Below are 20,563 nucleotides of genomic sequence, written 5' to 3'. Positions count from 1 at the left end.
CCTACATCCTGTGTGTCAACATGCTGCTGCCGTCATGCAGTCTGAATATCTGAGACATCATCAGACTCTCTTCTCTGTGATTGGGATCAGCTCTATAGGAGACGGTTTAAACACCGTCCCCTGATCCGTGCCCTCAGATTAAACAGGAGATCTTCAACGTGAGAACAGCGGGAAGCCAACCCACGCGGGCAGAAAGCTTGCTGTGTTCACACAAAACCTCAACAAAGAGTCTGTTCCCGCGCTCTGACTTCACGGTTTGTAAGTCCTGAGGCGTTTTGTTATTTTTCACAGAGGAGAGTTTTGGAAACAAAAAATCCTCTCCCTGTGTTACTAAGATAAAGCCCAAGACAAACGTTAAAAAATGGACAGGAAGTAGACAGAATATTGGACATCAGTCTGTAAATGAAACATCCTGTTCACCAATCAGCAACGGTAAGGTGAACTGACTTTCTTCGAGCTCCGTCTTTGGTAACCAGAAGCTCATTTAGCTACAACACGCTCCATGTCTTACTCCGCGTCGCTCCATTTCCACTGACCATAAAACTGCGCAAATTGAAATTACGAAAACAAATCAGCTTGATGCAAACACACACATTTTTACAACACCTCCAATTTCACGCTAAAAAGTTTTTGCACCGTATTTATGTGGGGTTTTTTTGGGTCGTATCAAAATCTTTTGAATTCTGGAAAAACACGGTCCTCAAATCCCGCAAGTCACGTGATCAACGAGCAGACGTTGCTACTTGCGAAAAAGGTGAAGAAGTTGACAGGAAGTAGTAGGGGGATGACGGAGCGGGATTTTAAATTCACGACAGGACAAAAAAATGTTTACATTCTCAACAGGCGTATCAATAACGTATTAGATTCCAAACACCAAAGAAATGCGAGAATTTGCCAAGATCTTGAATCGTAAGCCCTAGAAAATTTTACATTCAAGTGTTGAATCCATAGCTCTTGGTAAAATCGCCGACTACTCGCAAGTTTAAGGGGCTTGTCACTTCAGTGTTTTTTCAACATAAGCAAAATATCGACAAAGTTTTTTTATTTTTTTTACGGTGTTCCTGTCTCTTGCAGACAGCGTTGCTGTTTTAATTTTAAATTAACTCTTCAGACACATTTTCACACAGTTTGAAGTGGCGGTCTATGGTTTTTAAGCCACACCCACAATGAAACTATCTTAAATTAATGCTATTTTAACCGTTTTAAGCTCACTGTTGTCTAAACATCCTAGAAGATAGTGAGACTCGAGAATGTAAAAAAAAAAAAAGGAAACATGCCTTTAATGACTGGTTGACATGACTACGTAAAAAATGTCATTATTGGCCTTTTATACATGGGAAACATGGCAAAGCGTTTGTTCCACACCAACTTGGGGAGAAGAAAGTGTCTCACTATGAGATTATCTTTAAAGAATTCATTTGTTTGTAGTATCATGATATTTATTGAAAATGGTCTCAAAACATCGATATTATCATTTCTCGCAATAATTTCGAATTTATGATCAAGAAAAAAATTTGCTAGTTTTGTTGAACCAACATCCGTCCTTTCAGGTGACGCAGCATTAGGTTTATTGATTATCAGAAGCTTCTACTATGTGCATGAATGTAAATGATGAATCTGGGACTTTTTTGTTACGAGTTTGTGTAAGAGGAAGAGAAAGGACCAAACTGTGAACCATGACAGGAAGCTGGTTTTCTTCTCCTCGACTTTTTGACCTTCAGCCGTGACTCGCGTTCATTTTGCAGAGAACAACAGCACTTTGTCTCACATGTATAAACACGCAGACGAACACGAGCGCAGCCGACCCCCAATCTCCATCTGAGGGTCATTATTCACTAACTTCACCTCAGCGACGACATTTTCTGCGTCAGAATTTAATCATAAAAACACACAAATGAGCTTCTAGAGCTTTATTTGCATATATTTGCAACATTTTAAGGTTCTTACAGAACTTTTTCTGCATGTCTGGATGCTGATTTAAGAAATCTGACAATATTGTGGGGAAAAATAAATAGCTTTTTGTTTTTAATAAACATTGAGCACTATAATAAGAGCATTTTATCATAAGGAAGCAAATCAATATATGGCTTCATCTGAATAGAATTAAAAAATCATGGAACGTTGTTTTGCTACCAAAACATTACCTTGTATATCAATATTATATTGAGTTCCAACTATTTTCTTTCTGAACTTGCTAATCAAATCACTTCTGGCAACTCTGCGAAGTTAAGACTTGAAAAATTGAGAGTGGACTCTGAAAATGAAAGTCTTTCTTCGTGCTCTGCGGATGGAGGGAACTTGGTCAGAAAGCCTCTGAATCATCGCCTGTAGGAAGAGAGCGATGGTGGGGGAGGATGAGCAGAAGAGGAGAGATTCTGACACTGGAAACATATTGAGGTACATGGCCTGCATTCACGATAATTTAAAAAAAAAAAAAAAAAAAACTTGTGTGGGATTATAAAACTTGAGCCGGGAAGTTGAGTCGTCAAAAGTTAGAGATTCGTGATTAAAGAAAATAAGGAAAAATCGAATGAATATCGGTTTAATTTAAAGTTTTCATTTGAGCTTCTTTTGTTTCCAAAGTTTTCAGAGTTGGAGGAAAGACATTTGAGTAATTAGGATGACGTACCCGTGAGAACGAGGAGAGGGAGGAAGAATTCGCTCTTGTTGCCTCAACAAACACTTTAGACCCATTAGCTACTCGAAAATAAAAGCGTAAAATAAAAGCTTAATTACATAGAAACTAGCCTTAACTCAATATAGACCTAAGAATTGAAATAAGCTTTCAAAGTTTCCTTTAACAGAGCAGAAAGTATTTAGTTTTATACAGCAAAAACACAAAGTATGTTTTTTTTAATATCCTAATTAGTCATATTTTACTAGCACATTTCATTCAGTTTAAAGCAATAGTTCATATTTTTCTGAACATGGTTCTGGTTTAAGATCTAGCTACAAATCAGATAAGCAATACATTTACTATTGTCGTCCTAAGAAAAAACTCAAATCCCACAAAATGTCCCAGGAGTTTATGCTAAAACCAGTTTATAAAAGCCACATTCACTTCAGAGTGAATGAAGGTCTGTGATTTACATGAAGGTCTGTGATTATTTACAATGGTTCATGATCCATAACGATGATGCAAAACTGGCCAGCGTATTTACCAGATGGAAAAGGAAAGCAGTTAAGTCAGTAAATTAAATACTCTTCATTAAGATACATACTTTTCTATTTAAAGGGCTAAAATGCACATTTTGTGTGTGTAACAGGAAGTTATTTGGACCAGTAACGATTTAAATGTTCCTTTGTCGGTACATTTTGAAAAGGAAGCTCAATCGTGACGCACCATCTCGTACTTTCACATGTCCATTTCCTAAATGAATCATTATTGATATTTATGTAAATAACCATCCAAAACAAGCGTGACCAGGGTTAGAAGAAGCATAAAAAGTAATGATAGCATTAGACACTGTCACACTTTTTAGATTTCAGTTGTTTTAAAATAGTAGAAGTCAACTTTGGTCTTGACAGTCGATAGCTGTGGTCTATGTGAACAACTAATCTGAATTTCTACTAAATATAACCAGAGTTTCTGCAGATTTTAGTAAGTCAAATTTAAGACTTTTTAATATCTTTTTTATTGCCACCTTGAATTAAATTAAAGACCAAACAAATAACAAATCTAGATGCTAAGCTTTGGGTTGGCAATAGTGAGCCACTGGCAAAGGCGAACGTCGTCTAGTCAACTGGCAATAAATTTGAACTTACCATGATAGATGCAAAAAAGCTAGCTAGCTAACAAGGACACATTAGCAGGTTGTTATAGGTAGCCTCAACCACCTCAAGTCACAGAACGCAAGGAAGATGTCTGAGCGTGACTCAAGCTTTTGCCTGACAGAAATCTCCACGTTTTTAAGGCCAACTTACTACTTTCAAAATTAATTTAAGAAAGTTTAAGGCCTTAATTTTAGGTACCTGAAATAAGACCTTTTTAAAGATGTGCAGACACATTGATAGAGACCAGGAAAGCCATTTGCCAGAGACATGATATTAATTACATGTAAAGCCTTTAAATTCCAAACCGCGGCATGTTGGTCAGTCAGTTTTGTCTTTTCTTAGCCCAGACAAGTAGGTCAAGAACAAGACTTTACTAGCTTTCATCCACCTTCATATATCAACAGATTTTGTTACTGAGACGATTTGAACTGTAGCTCAGGGGAAGGTGATTCACATGGAGTGACCTTATCTTTGGACCTATGACCTCAATTAAAAGGAATTATATCCAGCAGGTAAGATATTTATTGCTCATAGCTACTAAACACAAACCCTTTTTGACAGATGTAAGTGATCCCTTCAATGTTTTTGGCAAAGGCACATAACTCCAACGTTTCACTATTCTATCTAATCATATGAGCCCATAAAAACAAGGTAGAACAGATACAATCTGAAAAATCTGGTTAAAGTAAATGTTGCAAAAAGAATGCATTGCTGCTTTCTTCGACATGCTTGGAACACTTTGTCCCCTTATAGTGAACAGCAGCCAACAGAACGTGGCAGGAAATAAGTCCAGTGTGCGAATGCTCCAGAGGACAAAGTCCTCAAGTTCAGGCCCTTCTGAGTGACAACTTCCAGTGGAAAGTGTACCACACGTGCACGCCTTCTCCCCTGATATCATCCTTCCTTAACTCAAGAGCAACATCCTCTCTGTATCAGTGCGACTCCTTCCTCCTCTCCTTGGGCAGGGGAACCCGGCTTCGATCCTCTGTGCAACGGTTTTCTGGAAACAGGCCGTGGGAGATCTGACTCTTGTACAAACTCCGAACTGGGTGGAAAAAATCCCCTCATCTGGGGCCGGAACATGTGTTTCAGTGTTCGTTTCCCTTCTTTTGGCAGGTGGACGGGGGGAATGTCAGCGGTTGTTACTCGCGGAAAGGCACACGTGCGAGTGATTTTTCTGCACATTAAGGAAGGGGGGGAGGAATGTTAGCTGGTTTCAAGCTAGCAAATTTGAAATCCCCCAAGTGTCAGACGCTAGCCAAACATGAAAGCAGGTGGCAGTGACAGGGATTAGTCAGGCAAATTAAAGAAATTCGCAAAGTATGTACTCTTTTACAAAAACAACCTTATTAGCACACTAATTGTGTATTCTAGTAGAATCGGTATAATGTTTCAACATTATCGCACATAAAAAAAGAGAAAATAGGCGAGGAAATTTACAAATCTGCTTTGTTTTATCCGTTTTCTTTCTGCACCGGACTCACAAAGCAGATTGCACTAAATACATCCAGAAGCAACACCAATGTCAACTCTAGCATAAACAGGCTATGTTTTCACGTTTTTATGTCAGATCACAATTAAAGATTAGCTTACAATAATCTGTGCAAATATATATATATGTATATGTACCAGTTGTTTTTCCTATTTAGTTGTTATTCCTATTCGGTTAATGTATCCAAGTCAAAATAAGTTATAGAAACATCATTGAAACCGTAATAATTAATCGTTTATATTACTTCAGCACCAGTAAGTTTTAAATAAAACATTTTTGTTTAAACTTTTGTTTAAAATATTGTCATATTTTGGCAATCTCATACCAGCCCTCGAGTTAAAATCAACAACAACCAAAAACATTTCACCTCGTTACGTTAGCGACTTCAGCATCAGTGTTTTCTATCTTTATTTAAACAGTAGGAGGTGAAATAAAAAAAAAAAATAAAGATGCAGTGAAGATGAAGGCCCCACAATGCGTGTATTGATTGTTTAAGCTGTGTGATTCTGCCCACGTGGTAGCGATACAGGAAGAACCCACGCAGAATTTTGGGAGTTGAGATGATGCATCCCAGCACCACAGAGAGGAGCACCTACACACACGGATCCTTGGGAAGTCAGCTAAAGGAAGACTTGCTTTTCTTTTTTTCTTTTAAAAAAAAAATATCTTTCTTCCTCTCCTTCCAGCCCCGCATCTGGTCTGTGTTAAAAGGGTGTTTCTCTTTCTGTCTGGTGATGCTATACATACTAACTCTCACACACAGACAGACTGCTGGCTGCCTCATGTTAGCGGCCTTCTTGCTTCACTCTTTTGGTCACTCTTGAGGCCCATCATGTAAGCAGGGGAGGGAAACCAGTGTGAAGTCTGTGCAGAGATTAATGCTAAGGTGCAAATCTGCCATTATTCCATCTGGGCGGTGCCTTACTAGTTACTAGTTCTTCTGCTTTTGGCCCAATACAATCCAAAAATAATTACTTTCTTGTAGAGTCTTGTAAAGTACTAGCCTGGTAGAAACCAGCCTCTTGTTCTATGCTTTGCTTCGTACAGAGCGTCTGGAGTCTCAGCTATTGAGAAACGACTGCTGTGGACTCTGTTGACATTTTAAATTTTATACAATCACTAAAGTTTGACCGTGACATGTGCAATGTCACGGACAACGTTCAACGCTATAAAGTTTACTACTGCCTTTCTATGCAAATCTGCTCAATTCTCATCTCTCTTCATCTAGGCTTTCCTCCCATTAAGCACGATTTCTCCTGCAGAATTTCACCCGGGCCAATCAGCAAACAGGAGACGTTGTGAAAGATTTTCTGCACTGCTTTAAAGTTGTAGTCTGCCTGTCGTTGTTCAGTCCATGCTTTCAAATATTGAAATAACATCAACAGTCATCTCAAAAAATCTACGTCATCACTGATATTTTCTGTTTGCTGATTGGCCCGGTTTTGAAATCCAGCCCAATGGGAGAAAGCCCAGACAGAACACTGAAAGGAAATGAGAATAGAGCGAAATTGCGTAGAGCAGCAATGGCCAGATTAGAAAAATACTACAATGCAACTTTATAACCACAAACTTGAATGCAGTTTATTGGACGCATACGGGCCAAAAAAAGTAATATATTGTAATTGTAAAGGAGAGAAGCACTGAATCATTCTAACACATTAATATGAAAAATAATAATAATAATAATAATAAATCATGCTGCCATCACTATGTTTTATCACAGAGATGGTGATTTCGGGGTCATGTGAAGGAGAGCTGGAGGACGAGGAAATAAATAAATTATTTCCCATCGTTTAAGAACTGACATCGCTTGACTTTTGAGTTTGAACATCCTAGCCTGGTGAGCAGGTAGGCAGAAATTTAAAAATGTTAGCATTTTTTCTATCAGTCAGTGCGCCATACTTTAGGTAAAAGGTTGCTCTGTCTACAGTCAGTATTAACTCTTTTCAGTTTCTGAGTGATACTTTGAGATAAAGTCAGAGCAATCATGACAACATAAACTTTATCAGTTATACAAACAATTGAAACTGTGTGATGCTGTCCTGTCAACATGAGCTAAAATCTCTTGGAATTGTTTTTGCCCGCCTCGTTAAATCAACACTGCCAAGATTTAAACCAGTTCTGAAGGCAAACGTTGGGTCCAACCCTGTACTAGCAAGGTGTGCCTAATAAATTAGACAAGTAAGAAAGTGCAATCACACAATTACATGCGCACAGAAGGAACATGCTGAAATTGTGCACTAATTTAGCTACAATTAGTGCTTTACGTCTCAAAATTGTAGGAGTATTATTGCAGATTTTACTATTATTACTATTATTTCTCTTGCTGCCTAAACCTGATGCAAGATTGTCATCAAAATCAACTGTAAAACAATTGAAATATCCTGGTTTATATCTTTTGAAGAGCAAATCTGCTTCTGACACTGCAAGGTATCCAGTCCCGCTGTGCTGTTTTCTGAGGCTTTCAGAAAAGGACACAAAAAACTCAGATTTAAAGAACACTGGTATGCTTCATGAGAAACTTCACACATGCATCTTACAAACATGCAAATGAAATCACTTTTATGAGTCGCTGTAAGCTGAGTCTGTAGATGACTCATTTGTAATACTACAGCTGGGCTATGACATCGGCAGAGCTTTGGAATGAAAACATAAAAACTAAATAAAACATTACACCAGACCGGGAGGGAAGCCAGACGGACACGTGTGACAGGTAAGGTAACAAAAACGACAAAAGCACGCAAAACATCCCTGCACTTCAGCTCACAAGGTCACATTTTTCTCTCCACACCCACGTGCTGCATTCAGGAGCATCCTGGAAACCAGCAAGTTCATGAGTAAAAGTCATGTGCACTCATAAGAAAGAAGGAGCTTGCATGCAGATTTTGACCCATGTAGATTTTTTCTCTAATCTCTAATTGGATTAACTCTGCCTCCTTTAACGTCACATAAACTCAATATTCATGTGAGATTTTGATCAATATCCTGTTTCCGTTTTTAATAGAAATTTAAAAGCAACTGAACACAAAAGTACAACTTCTTTTCTTTAACAACAGGGTTTCACCACTCAACTATAAGACTTTTTAAGACTATTATTAATAGAATTTAAGACTGGTATCACAACAACAATGGACAAAAAGGAAATTGCAAATAAAAATATCAAATGGGTTGTCAACAGAAGTGAGCATTTTAGCTAAAATGAACATTGTCCAGCCAAATGGCAATAAATTTGCAATTAACCATGATGGACGTAAAAAAGCTAACTAGCTTTTCCCGAGCTAGCGAGGCTAAAGCTAGCTCGCTAGCAAGAGTATAGCAGCTGGTTTCTAGTAACGGAACACGGTAAATATTTGCGTAAGCTTCAAATTTTGGCATAAATGTAAAGTCCTGTGAGAAAAAAAAATAAGACTACAAACAATGTATGAGATTAAATAGTCCTGCCACAACCAAATTGAATTGTATTTAAGCTCAACTCATTTATTTTGAATGAATTTAATATGTCGTACATTTACATACATGAATATGATAGTTTTTACCACTTTTTGAGGATGTGCGGAGGCTGAATAGAAACTTGCAAAAATGACACCAAACTCAAGCATGGCTTTGAGCGTGACAACCAAGCAGCTGGGAGCCCGCACACTTACTCCAGGTGAGTTTTGTTTTGTTTTTTCTTGACCTCTTGCACTTTGATATTTATTTATTTTCTTCTTCTTCTTTTCATTTTCTCTTACCTCTTGGCGGGGGCTTGCTGAGCAGCTCGGCGACGTGCCTCTGCAACAGGACCAGTCTGCCCTCCAGCGCGCCGGAGCGGCGGCACACGGACACCAGCTCCCCTTCCAGCTCCTCCAGGATGCTCACCGAGTGCCGGGACAGATCCGAGAGCTGCCGCAGCACCGAGCACAGGGACGTGCCGCATACGTCCGCCAGCTCCCCGAACACCTCCGCCCGCAGCCTCCCGCCGCCGCCGCCGTCGGCCTTGCACACATCTTTGGGGAGAATGGTGCGCTTGCAGAACGGCATAGTTTCTCCACAGAGTCATACACACTCATAAAAGGGGAGAAGAAGGACAAACAAAAACTCCGATAATTGTCAAGTTATACTCCCGTGGTCCTTCTCCTTGAGACGCATGCTACGGACGGCCCTGGAGGGAAAAGTCCGCATTTGTTGGAGAGGTTTGGAGCAGGCTGTGCGTCGTGCGCACTCATTGTTTTGGACTAGGAGTCAGATTTGTAAATGTGCGTGTGTGTGTATGTGGAGGAGAGTCTCAGCTGCTGCTCGGAATGTTGGACAGAATCTAAGATGAAAGACATCCGGCTCAAACTTCAAAATCAGTGTTTAAAAATGGGCCTTTGGAAATTTAAAATGTATATTTCGATGTGTAAAGAAAAATAAATCCTTAACTACAAAAGATTTAAGCTAAAACCTTACATTTCCTTACCGTGAAGTCAAATAATTTCTCGAAATTTAGATGTTAGAACTTTATAACGACCTATTCATCGGTTTCAATATGTAGACGTAATGATTTCCCCTTTAATATGTTTTGAAAACATGCGCACTTTTAGCAACGCTTCCGAGCGCTCCCCAGTTCCCTTTGGCATTTTTAGCCTGTGTTTCATGCGTGCTTTTATTTTGAAGGCGCCCATCCAGCGATCAGATCTAGTTAAGGCCGTCTTTACTCAGAGCGCAACAGTTTCCCAGAGAAGGGGGGGAGAGATGAAGAGAGCTGAGGAGGCGAAAGAGGTGGAGAGAGGAGGATGGATGAGGACGGGATGGGTGGATGGACGGAGCAGCTCGGGTAAAACGCTGGAGGTGCTGCTCCTCACACTTTCATTGGGCTTACATAACTCCATAAGAAACAAGAAAAAAAATCATGTGATACATGCTGAAAGAATTCAACTTTCCATCAGAACTCAGCGTGTAAAAAAAAAAGGACAGTAAGCAGGGCCGGCAAAAGATTGTGTGGTGCCCTGGGCAGAATCAGATTTCGGGGCCCAACTTCCTGTTAAAGAACGTCATCAGAACCAGCAGTGCTTCACATGTTACTGGTTACTAATTGGTAAGAGCTGTTTGGGCAGAAGCCAAAGCTCACACACAAAGATTAAATTCATAGCATCAGAGTGTAACTATGGCAACACAAAACAATCAAACAATGAGGATTTTTTTTTTTTTTTTTTCACTTTTACAAAGTAAACTTCCCAATCCCTTTCAATCTTAGGTTTAAATTTTCAACAAGTAAGAATCTTTCATCAACGTGAAAGCTGACGGAACTAATTTAATGCTAATGTTCGCAATAAACAATATAGAAATTTACTTAAATATGTTACAATTCTTGCCCTGCGACAGACTGGCGACCTGTCCAGGGTGAACCCGCCTCTCGCCCGGAACGTTAGCTGGAGATAGACACCAACACCTCCCGACCCCACTAGGGACAAGGGCGTAAGAAAATGGATGGATGGATGGATGGAAGTTAAAATTCAAGCATTTATGGGAGGCAACTGAATCCTAAGCAGCAGCTTAGTTACCCTCTGCCTTAGGCCAGCACACAAAAGATCATTGCTGTAGAAGCTGGCTGCCAACTGAATACTGTATTCAATTATATTGACGGAAAGTTGAGTGGAAGGAAGAAATGAGTTGGAAAAAGATGCTGGAGGTAGAGAGTAGTACTAGTTATAAGTGGAATAATCTGCTAGTGAAACTTGTACTTTTTCAACAATATTAAGGAATTAGTGACTTAAAACAAGCTCCTGCGTCTCGCTAAAAAGTTACTTGTAAGTTAATTTTGTCTTATCGCAAGTATATCCAGATATTTGCACTAGAAACTTGACCAAAAGTACTTGGTAAGATTTTGTGTTTTTGCAGTGTAATTTACTTAGAAACCGAGTTCATCGGCTGGAGGCCGTAATTACCTAAATCAACACGAATGTCAGTGAAATAAAAGCACCGGACTTTTTCCAATAGAATGAATTAAATAACTTACTGCACTGAACATGTCGCTTTCTTGATAGCATGTTTGATACACCGCGCTAAATCTGTAGCATGCAGTTCTCAAGGCATAACCCAGTCCTACCAAAGTGTTCCTGAGTAATTGTGAAATGTCATTAAGAAGAGAATAAACTATATCGTTTAGTCACTTTTTTTTAAAATTAGCTAACAATATTATAATTTCGAGTCTCACTCCAACCAGCCATCAGCCGCCATGCTTCTGTTTACATTAGTTTCATGTGATTTTGACCCCAGTTTGCGATGTCCACGGAGCTTATCAGACACATCACATCGCACAGTCACAAGCTCCTCGTTAGAAGGAGGGAGGGGAGGGTGTTTGGCTCTTCCTGCCGCCCCCTTCGCCTTTGAAAACACTCTGCTGTCAGCCAGCTCCGAGTGGTTAACCCACATTACCAGCTGCCCACAGAGGATTCTTCTTCCTCCCCACAAAGCGATAACAGGAGCTCAGCTGAGCAAAAATGAGACGGCACACGAGCGGTTGGGAGAGTCTCGTTCATGACGTGGCCCTCGAGAGCGAGCGTATTTTCTGCAGGAAATCCGACAGCTGTCATTTGACCTCACCTCACCCTTTTAAAAGCTGCAGTGCGTAGCTTTTATAAACAATATGTTTTATGTTAAAACTGTCCCCATGTAACGACAGTATATCGTGAGGCAAATACTCTACGGAAAAAATCGAGCTCCTCTTGCCTCCTCGCTGTGGTGCTTACTGCCATCTGCACAAGTGTGCCATGCCTGGTCAAAAACAACCAATCAGAGCCAAGAGGAGGGTCTTAGCACTGTCAATCAAGCTCCTCCTTGCTCTCTGCTACACTACAGCTAGTTTCCGACAGTAGAGTCCGCCGTGAATGCTAAGGCTAGTTAGCATAGCCGCCAACGACGGCGGGTAAACGGTTTTCCTGTAACGCTAAGTTGTTTCTCCACCATTAGCACATTGAGCAGCTGACTTTGAATCAGACTAAATCTTTCCTGTTTTTTTTACCAAAAATTATTTGTTTTTTCTAAAAATGCATGAAAAAAGAAAGAGGGGTATTCATCTTGCATTTTATTCAAATTCAAAAGTTTGCATAAATATTTTTAATATTCTGTACAATTGAATTCAAATGGTACGACTAACTACAAATGTTTTGGGTAACTTTTAAAAAGCTTCTCACGACAGTTTGCTGTAATTTTGATCCATTCCTACCGAATACAGAACTGAGATTTTTACAGGGCCTGCCCTATGTATTTTCCAGGCATATAGTGCCATTTTACAACACAATCAAGTAACCATGTTACCTTCAGTTGTTACAAAAATGCTGTATTTATCAAATACAACTTGAAAGAAATGTTACTTACCGATTTAATTCCTTGAAATTGGGCCGTTGTCTCTTTAAAAACTCCTGAGCTTCCTGAAACTCTGCCTTCAGAAAGTCATCACACATCCTTCTCTATTAACCCTTTAACAGTGTTTTTACTGCGTTGCACTGAGTAGTAGCTCGTATAATGAGTTCAACAGATGTGCAGTTCCACCAGGTGTTTGCTAATTGCTGCTGGCTAGTCTGAAGGAGCGTAACGGGGAAGTCATGGCAGAGGGCTGCTCTGTTATGGGATAGCTCAGAAACTGCAGCGCTAGGTCCACATAAGGTATTTTACACAGCTGAGTGGTTGCCATGGAGATTAAAGAATTTCGCAAACATGCATGAAAGAATCAAGGTAGCACTTCACTTATGTTTTTGATGAAGGATTATGACACGATGTAAAGCTCAAAAAAGTCGATTTAACATAATATTGTCCATTAAGGAAACAAACTTTGCAGCTTCGGGCAACAGGAAATTGCACCGCAGGAGTAAACAGACCTGTAGAGGTCCACAACTCTCTCCCTGATATCTGGGTTGCTGATGTCACAGAATGAAGCAGGTTGGTTGAGGTGTTGCTTTAAAATACATCCCAAGGTATCCCTACTTAAGAAGCTGTCTTACCGATTTTTCTCCAAACTGTTTGCTTAAATTTAGGCTTGTTTTTTGTGAAGTTTGCAGGATTCCTCTGTGTCGCCCAATTCACTCAATATTTAACTGCTGTTAAATGGGGGCAAAAAAAAAAGAAAATCAAATCTGAAAGGCTAAATTATTTTCCTTAATCCCATTGTGTCATTTTGAGCCATTTTCTTCCAGTTTATTTCACCATCCCTTTCTCCATTCTCCTCTCCACCCAGTGAAAACAAAACAAAGCAAAAAAAGCAATCCTCCATCCGAAGGCTCTTGAACGTACCCCTGCTCCTTTCCCCCCGGCTAAAAGCACATCTGGTCCTCGGAGCAACTCCCCGCGGGACCCCGTTGGCGATCCCTCCCAGACATGAACTTGGCCTACCTAGTGTTTTTGTTCATGCTAGTCTGACTCTGTCATGTGGAGGGCGGTGCGGCAATGGAATGTGGAGGAATTTTAACGTAAGCTGGCTTTTTATTGAAGCAGTAGAGAGAACATCAACATGAGAAACTTCTGGGAGACGGTGGGGGAAGGACAAAGGGTTACGAGTGAGTTTTTGCAACAGCGAGAGTTCGTAAGGATTGGAGGAAGCGTGGAGCGGCAGAAGGGAGTGGCTGGGTTACATCATCCAAACATCACGGTCCTCGGACCATCGTTTGAGCACGGTTGCACAGCCGAACACTTAGTCAGTTAGTATGCCAGCTTGCTGCTGTGTCACCAAATCAATCTATGACCTAGTCGGTGGTTAGCGATGAAAATTAAAGCAGAAGCCTGCTTTTAATCGTACACTTTTCCTGACAATTGTCCCAATCAGCCAACAGTTAGGTAGACCGTCAATCACATGGAAGCAACTGATTAGAAACAGCTGTCCGTACCCAGTCCCCCCTTTCCTCCGCCCTTCACCTCCACCGGCTCCCCTGATGACTGACTTCATTGTTTCAGGAGTCCAGCCCACGTTTAGCCGTAACACAAACTTACTACCACTACTGTGCTCCTATTCTCCTCTATTTATTTTTTTTCTCTGCCGGACTTTGATGCCTGTATCCTTCTAGCAGGAGTCTCTTAAAGAGTCACTGGGCTCTTGCTTCAAACCATTTGTTATTCCAGCAGACACTCATTCAAAGCCGTAGGCGTCTCTTCAGGTTTTTAGACAAAAGCCTTTATGACATCTTTGGAAAGATTAATTCCTTCTGATTACTCTGGCTACATCGAAATCCACTTTTTTTTCATTGTTTTTCTTTTTTTTGCTCAGTCTAAAATGGCACAATTCCGATCTTTTCACCCCCCAAAAAATTTGATCTGTGCCACTTCAATAAAGTGGAACTAGTTTAGATATCCAATAGCTTTCAAAGCATCTGAAGTCCGAACGGTCATGTCGCATTTTATGTGGCTTTTATGTGATTGGTGTGAGACATGCGTCATAATTCTGCGCCAGAAAATACCAGATACGGTAAATCAGGACATAAACAATGGCTGAACATTGTAATTATGAACTTATGAAAGAAGTCTGTGTCACTGAAACACATCACAATCCCCCAACTCTTAGCTCTGATTAAACATCCAAACAGACTTCCCTACAGAAATCGCAGTCAAGTTGTGCTTTCTTCTTATTAGCTTCCTTCATCTTGTGATTTTGTGACAGTACTGTCGGCTCCCATTGCTAAATAAACGCTAAAATCGTTCCACAAATGACTCCATCCATTATTACTTCAGTAAACAATGCGCTGTGGTGTGACGTTGGCATTCTTTTTCAGCACATGCGGGTCATAAATCATTGAGTGAATGTCGCCTATGATGGCAACTTGTTTAAATATGGAGAGATAAATTAGTTCAATAAGTATTTTCAGCTCAAGCCTCACACCCAATTATGGCCAAAAAAAGACCAAATTGACAATAGATGAGGACAACTATAAGTTTTAAAGCAATCATCCATTTACCCTTTGAGGGGTCACAGGGGTCTGGTACCTATTTCAAGCACTAATTGGTCATTGGGGAAATGGTCAGACTTCATGGGAAGATGGATGGAGCTAAATTCACGGCAGTCCTTGAGGAAAACTTCAAAAGACTGGAGTCTGGTGTGAAGGTTTGTCTTACAGGACGACAACAACCCTAAACACACATCCAGAGCTACAGTGGAATGGTTTATATTAAATTATCCCGTCTCGACCTAAATCCAGTTGACAATCTCTGGCAAGACTTGAAACTCAAGTTCAGTCTGGCTGAGCTTGAGCTATTTTAAAAAGGAGAATGGCCACAAATGTGTCTCAGTGTGGAAAGTCGATAGAGACATAGCGCAAAAGATCTGCAGCTGGAAGTGTAGTAAAAGGTGGTTCTACACATCATGTATCTTTTCCTTCCACTTTTCAATTATGCACTACTTTGTGTTGGCCTGTCCCACAAAATCCCAATAAAACACATTGAGGTTTGTGGTTGCAACATGAGTAATGCGCTGTGTATGTCAGCGTCTAGTAGTTAGCTCAGCTGACGTTCATAACAGGCACCACTAGCAGACCAGAGATTATTTAACACCTGAAGATCTGCTATTTAAACGTCCAGTAAACCTCCACCCAGTTAAAATGGTCTCTTGGGTTATGATGAACGCAACTCGGGCCAATAATGTTAAGAAGCTCCTGACTGTGGCCACAAAGAGCTGGTGCTGCTCTGGAATTAGTTCTGGCGGTCGAGAGGAGTTCCCTTCGGTTTTGATAGCGAATGTCAGATTGTTTACGCGGGTGTAGACACGACAACCCTCGGCGCTTGAATAGAAGGCAGAACCAGCATGGAACCAGTTTGTAAAAATAAACACTTCCAACTTGTCAGGCGGTGTATTACACAGAAGCATCTAGGAAGCAGCAAAGAATGTTCAAAAACGACTTGGCAGGCTATGGTGTATACCGTCTGTTACCATCTGTTACCCAAGGCCTTTTCCCAGTTAGATGAACAGACTGGAACCAGTAAGTGAGAATAAACTTTTTCAACTTCCTAAAAGTGTGAAAACTAATTTCAGACATTGGTTTAACTGATGCGAAAAGTTCTTATTTTAACTTGTTCCTCCCAGTCGTCTTGACCACAAACATCACACAGCAATCTCACCCCTCACATCTCCGAGATGGAGAAAGACTTCACATGAAAAGTTTGTTTTGTGTGAAAATGTTGGTAAAGAATAAATCAGCTTTGATGATGTTGCAGCAAGACCGATTTCAAACTACACCACCATGAAGCCATTCAGTTCCTGCAATATTATGAGCTGTAACATATTACCCAACATGATAAATATTTAATAGATTAAGATTTGTTGGCTAATTTTTTGTTATATTAAATAATTGCATCCGTGTTCTAAAAAAAGACGTCAGCTCTAAGGCCTAACTCATAACTCCCACTCTGCAGCCACTGACTGTACATATCAACAGCGAACGTACATCGGAAGGGGCACGCAATGGGTGTCAGTCAGTGCCTTTTATATACATTACTTGACAGATTACCAGATTCAAGCCATGGCTAGTGTTAAGAACTTTGACGCTTCCGAATAGAACAGGTACAAAAACGATCGTCTGACGCGACGCCCTGGAGCGTTCTCCGCCAAACAGTCCAAATGGTAGGAATGCCTGTCCGCAAGGTCTAAGTGCCAAGTCTTCAAGGACTCAAAGGTTTGCCGAGGCCTTTAACGAGTTTCTGAGTCACCTCCTGTGGGACAATTGAAGTCAGGTGCCTTCCCCCAAGTCAAGACGTCCAGTAAACCTCCACCCGGCTTTAAGTGAGGAGTTCAAGAGTCTTTTATGTCTTCTATGGGAGTAGAGGCTGGAGCAGGAAAGGTGCCGACAAACTGAGACCCCATCAGTAATGTAGGTGCTCCTTTGGTGTGGTAAAGGCAAGAAGCTCCTGAGACTGAGGAAAAAAGCAAGACCTCAATCTACTAGTTCACCTTTAATAAAAAGAGGAATCAAGATCAAACTCAACTCAAACACTGAAGGCTGAAATTAGTGCCCTGTGCAGGCTGACTGGGTTTAGGACTGAAAGGCCTTGGTTGGGGTGATTTGGCAAAAATAGGTCTCCCTTTGGGGGCTTTTCAGGCACATCCCTGTGGGAACGGGTCCCAGGACAGACCCTTAGCTCATTCAAGCAGGGATGTCAGACTCCAGTCTTTGAGGGTCATTGTCCTGCAACGTTTGGCTGTCTCAAGTCCAAAGAAAGCAAATCAATTGACTGAATCACCTTTTCATGCACTCAAGCTCTACAGAGCCCTCCTATTGACTTAATTATGGGATTCAGGTGTGTTGTTGCTGAAATGCATCTAAAGGTTGCAGAGAACTGCAGTGTCACACCTGTGCACTGGAGGAACTATATAGCTCCTCTTCTCCAGTGTAGTTGGGGTGAAGGAGCTTTAGATTATCCTCTAGGTCCCAGTTGCTTCTGTGACCTGATCTTGAACAAGTCTAATGGACTGGGTTATACACTTGGTTAAACACCTGCCTGGATGCATTTCTCTGTCGGAATTCTTGTGCCTACAAAGTCTTCCTGCCTTGTTGTTCCCAATTCTCTAACTGGATGTTTTTCTGTGCATTTCCTCCGCTGCTCATAGTCCTGTTGCCTTTTCTCGCATTCAGCCAGAAGCGCTTCAAAGCCTCCATGTGAATCAAATGTGATTGTTGCCATGCTCACAAAGGCAGACCGGACAGAACCAGAGGAGAGCAAAGCATGCTTCTGGTTAGCTTCATGTTTCACCTCTTCAAAGAGGGAGCCTCTGCGCATGTGTTGCCTGACTGAGATTATCCGTTTATAACGGCTGGTCTGTAGTGGCAAAGCCACCACTTTTGATTGGTTACAAAATACCAACCCCTGGAAGTGGTCTAATTTTTTGGTTTGTTTCAGTTTTAGAGTTATTTCCAATGGAATTGTTAGGATGCTTTGTTTAATCGTGGCTACGTTTATATAAATGTGATCCTGTTAGCTAGGAGGTTGTCACCCTGCTATGTGCTTCAGCACAAACTCCAGCATGAAGATGGATTCGCATTTATCCAGACTACAAATTACATTTGTCTGCAAAGATGGATTACTGAACTACTCGAGCTGTCTGAACGCAGACGGTGTGGAGAGACGGAGCCACGGCCTTCAGAACAGTCGCAGGTTCCTGCTGTGATTGTTGTCAGGTTGTCAGGTTGGAAAGGCAGGGCAGCAAATGAAAGTCACAGAGTTAGACGTGTCATGCTCATCTCAAGCTCTTTGGACTGCACTAATACACACCCTGGCAAGTGAATGTGTAAGCAACATCACACACACACACACTGTGGTGATGTTTGCCAAGCCAGGTTTCCGGAGCGCTTGAGCATGCTGCAACCCAGCGGTCACCATATGGACGGGTACTGAAGTCAGGACGCAGAGACAGTGAGGGATGGGAAAGGGAATCGGAGCATAAGATGTAGGGATAAAGTAAAATATGCCAGGGAGAGGCTGGGCAGGAATAAGGAAGGAAGCATAGAAGGTGACAGAATGTGCTTCTTTTTTGTAGATGGAAGCAGATCAACCCCAAGGCATAAGCAGACTATACCAGTGCTTAGGATCCGTCCATACTGAGCAGATTTTCAAACAAATTTGAAAATCTGCTCCTACGTCAACATCCAATATCAATATTGCTGCTTCGGCCAATAACCCATATTATACTTATACTTCTCTGGCCTTTTGACTTTGTGAATATCTCCATCACTCTCACATACTCAAAAAAAATGGCAATAAGACGTAGGACGCCACATAGCTCAGTGGTAGAGAAGGTCCACCATATACAGGATACAGTCAACACAATTGTCCCCATTTCAATTCCCAGGCCATTTACTTCTACCTGTCCAGCTACTAATGAATAAAAGCTACTAGTGCCAATACAGCCTTTTAAAAAATAATTATATAATGTAGCAATACTGCAAGAGTAGTAATAATTTAACTAGAAATTTAAACTACTCAACTTAATGTCAAACTGAGAAATGTTTAATAGAGCTGAAAATGTCCGAGCTTTGCAGTGGCCATGTCATCGGATTAGTTTCTACCAGGGTTTCTTCAGTTTTAACCAACTCAAATTTAAGGCTTTATAAGACAATTGTGAATGAAATTTAATACCTGTATTATGACAGAAATTGACAGAAGAAAATCATAGTTATACAGCAGTGGTGCCAGGCTTTTTTTCCATAGAATGAATGTAGCATTGCATGGGTTGGCAAAGAATGAGCCAGTGTCAAAGACAAACGTCGTCAATAAAGTTACACTTGCCCCAACTAGACACAAAAAATGCTGGCTAGCCAACTAGCAAGGCTACTTTAGCAGCTGCTCAGCTATAGCCTCATCTGTCTCAAGTCACAGAACACAACAAAGATGTCTGCAAGCAACTCAAACTTTTGCCTGACAGAAAAGTCTTGTGAAAAAAAAAAATACTACATTGAAGCTATACAACATTTAAGACCTTTAAGATTTAAGGACCTAATTTTAGATGCATGAATACAAGACTTTAAGGAAGCGTGGATCCCTTGCTCCAAATTAAGTCAAATAAAATTTACAGCTGAAGAAAGAACAGCAGGAGATTCTAATAAAAGTGACAAGCACTTCCTCTTTAGTGCTATTAATTTACAAAGGAATCCGAGATGCCCGACACGATTGTTAACCAAAAGTGCATTCTGTCCACAGTTAATTTTAGACATCTATTCCAGGGCCAGTAATAAAACAAGTTGTGTTAAATGCACAAAGCAGCAGCGAGCAAGCATGAGCGTTTGCTGCGGTGGCTGGTGGGCGATGTGCTCAACTGGAAACAGGCCACATCCAACTCTGATTCACAGGAAAGCAGAGGATTACTAATGATAGAGGGATGATAAAGTATGGGAGCTAAATAATACCAACAATGGACAGAACCACTTTGTGGATTATAACAAGCCCTGGAGTTTGGTAGCAGTCACAGTGGTAGGTTAGCTCACAAGTTACCAGAGACAACGAACACAAGCTGGTGCTTTAAGAGGCCAATACCTGTGTCCTGATGGCAGGCACAGATGCCATATGGTTCTTCAATATTTGGAACACAATACTAACATCTACACATAACATAATTGGACGTGGGTGTTTAGAATCTACAGGAGAAACTATTTCCACCGCCATCAGTTGTCTGCATCTGCCAAACATTCAAGCCAATTCTTCTGTGCTCAACTTGTTTTAGTAGGATAAATTCAGGATGTGATCTGGTAGCGGTTGTGAGCTGAGGAAATGCAGAAAGAGAATAAAATATCATTTGGTAGTGTAATTAACACTAGCTAGACACTACTAGGTACATATGATCAGCAGCTTGTATGGAAAAAAATCAGA

General features: G+C 40.8%; 1 protein-coding gene across 1 annotated transcript in view; it reads right to left on the bottom strand.

Annotated features, from left to right (window-relative positions):
• nhsl2 (NHS-like 2) overlaps positions 1 to 9,639 on the bottom strand; it is a 124,409-nt gene extending 114,770 nt beyond the window's left edge. The window contains exon 1 of the mRNA XM_032582265.1: positions 8,998 to 9,639. Coding sequence (XP_032438156.1) covers positions 8,998 to 9,286 — 289 coding nt within the window. The 5' untranslated portion in view covers positions 9,287 to 9,639. The remainder of the gene's footprint in view (positions 1 to 8,997) is intronic.
• Positions 9,640 to 20,563: the final 10,924 nt, after the last annotated feature.

The sequence above is a fragment of the Xiphophorus hellerii genome, chromosome 14, assembly GCF_003331165.1.
Source record: "Xiphophorus hellerii strain 12219 chromosome 14, Xiphophorus_hellerii-4.1, whole genome shotgun sequence".
Taxonomy (NCBI): domain Eukaryota; kingdom Metazoa; phylum Chordata; class Actinopteri; order Cyprinodontiformes; family Poeciliidae; genus Xiphophorus; species Xiphophorus hellerii.
This window is presented reverse-complemented; position numbering and strand designations above follow the sequence as displayed.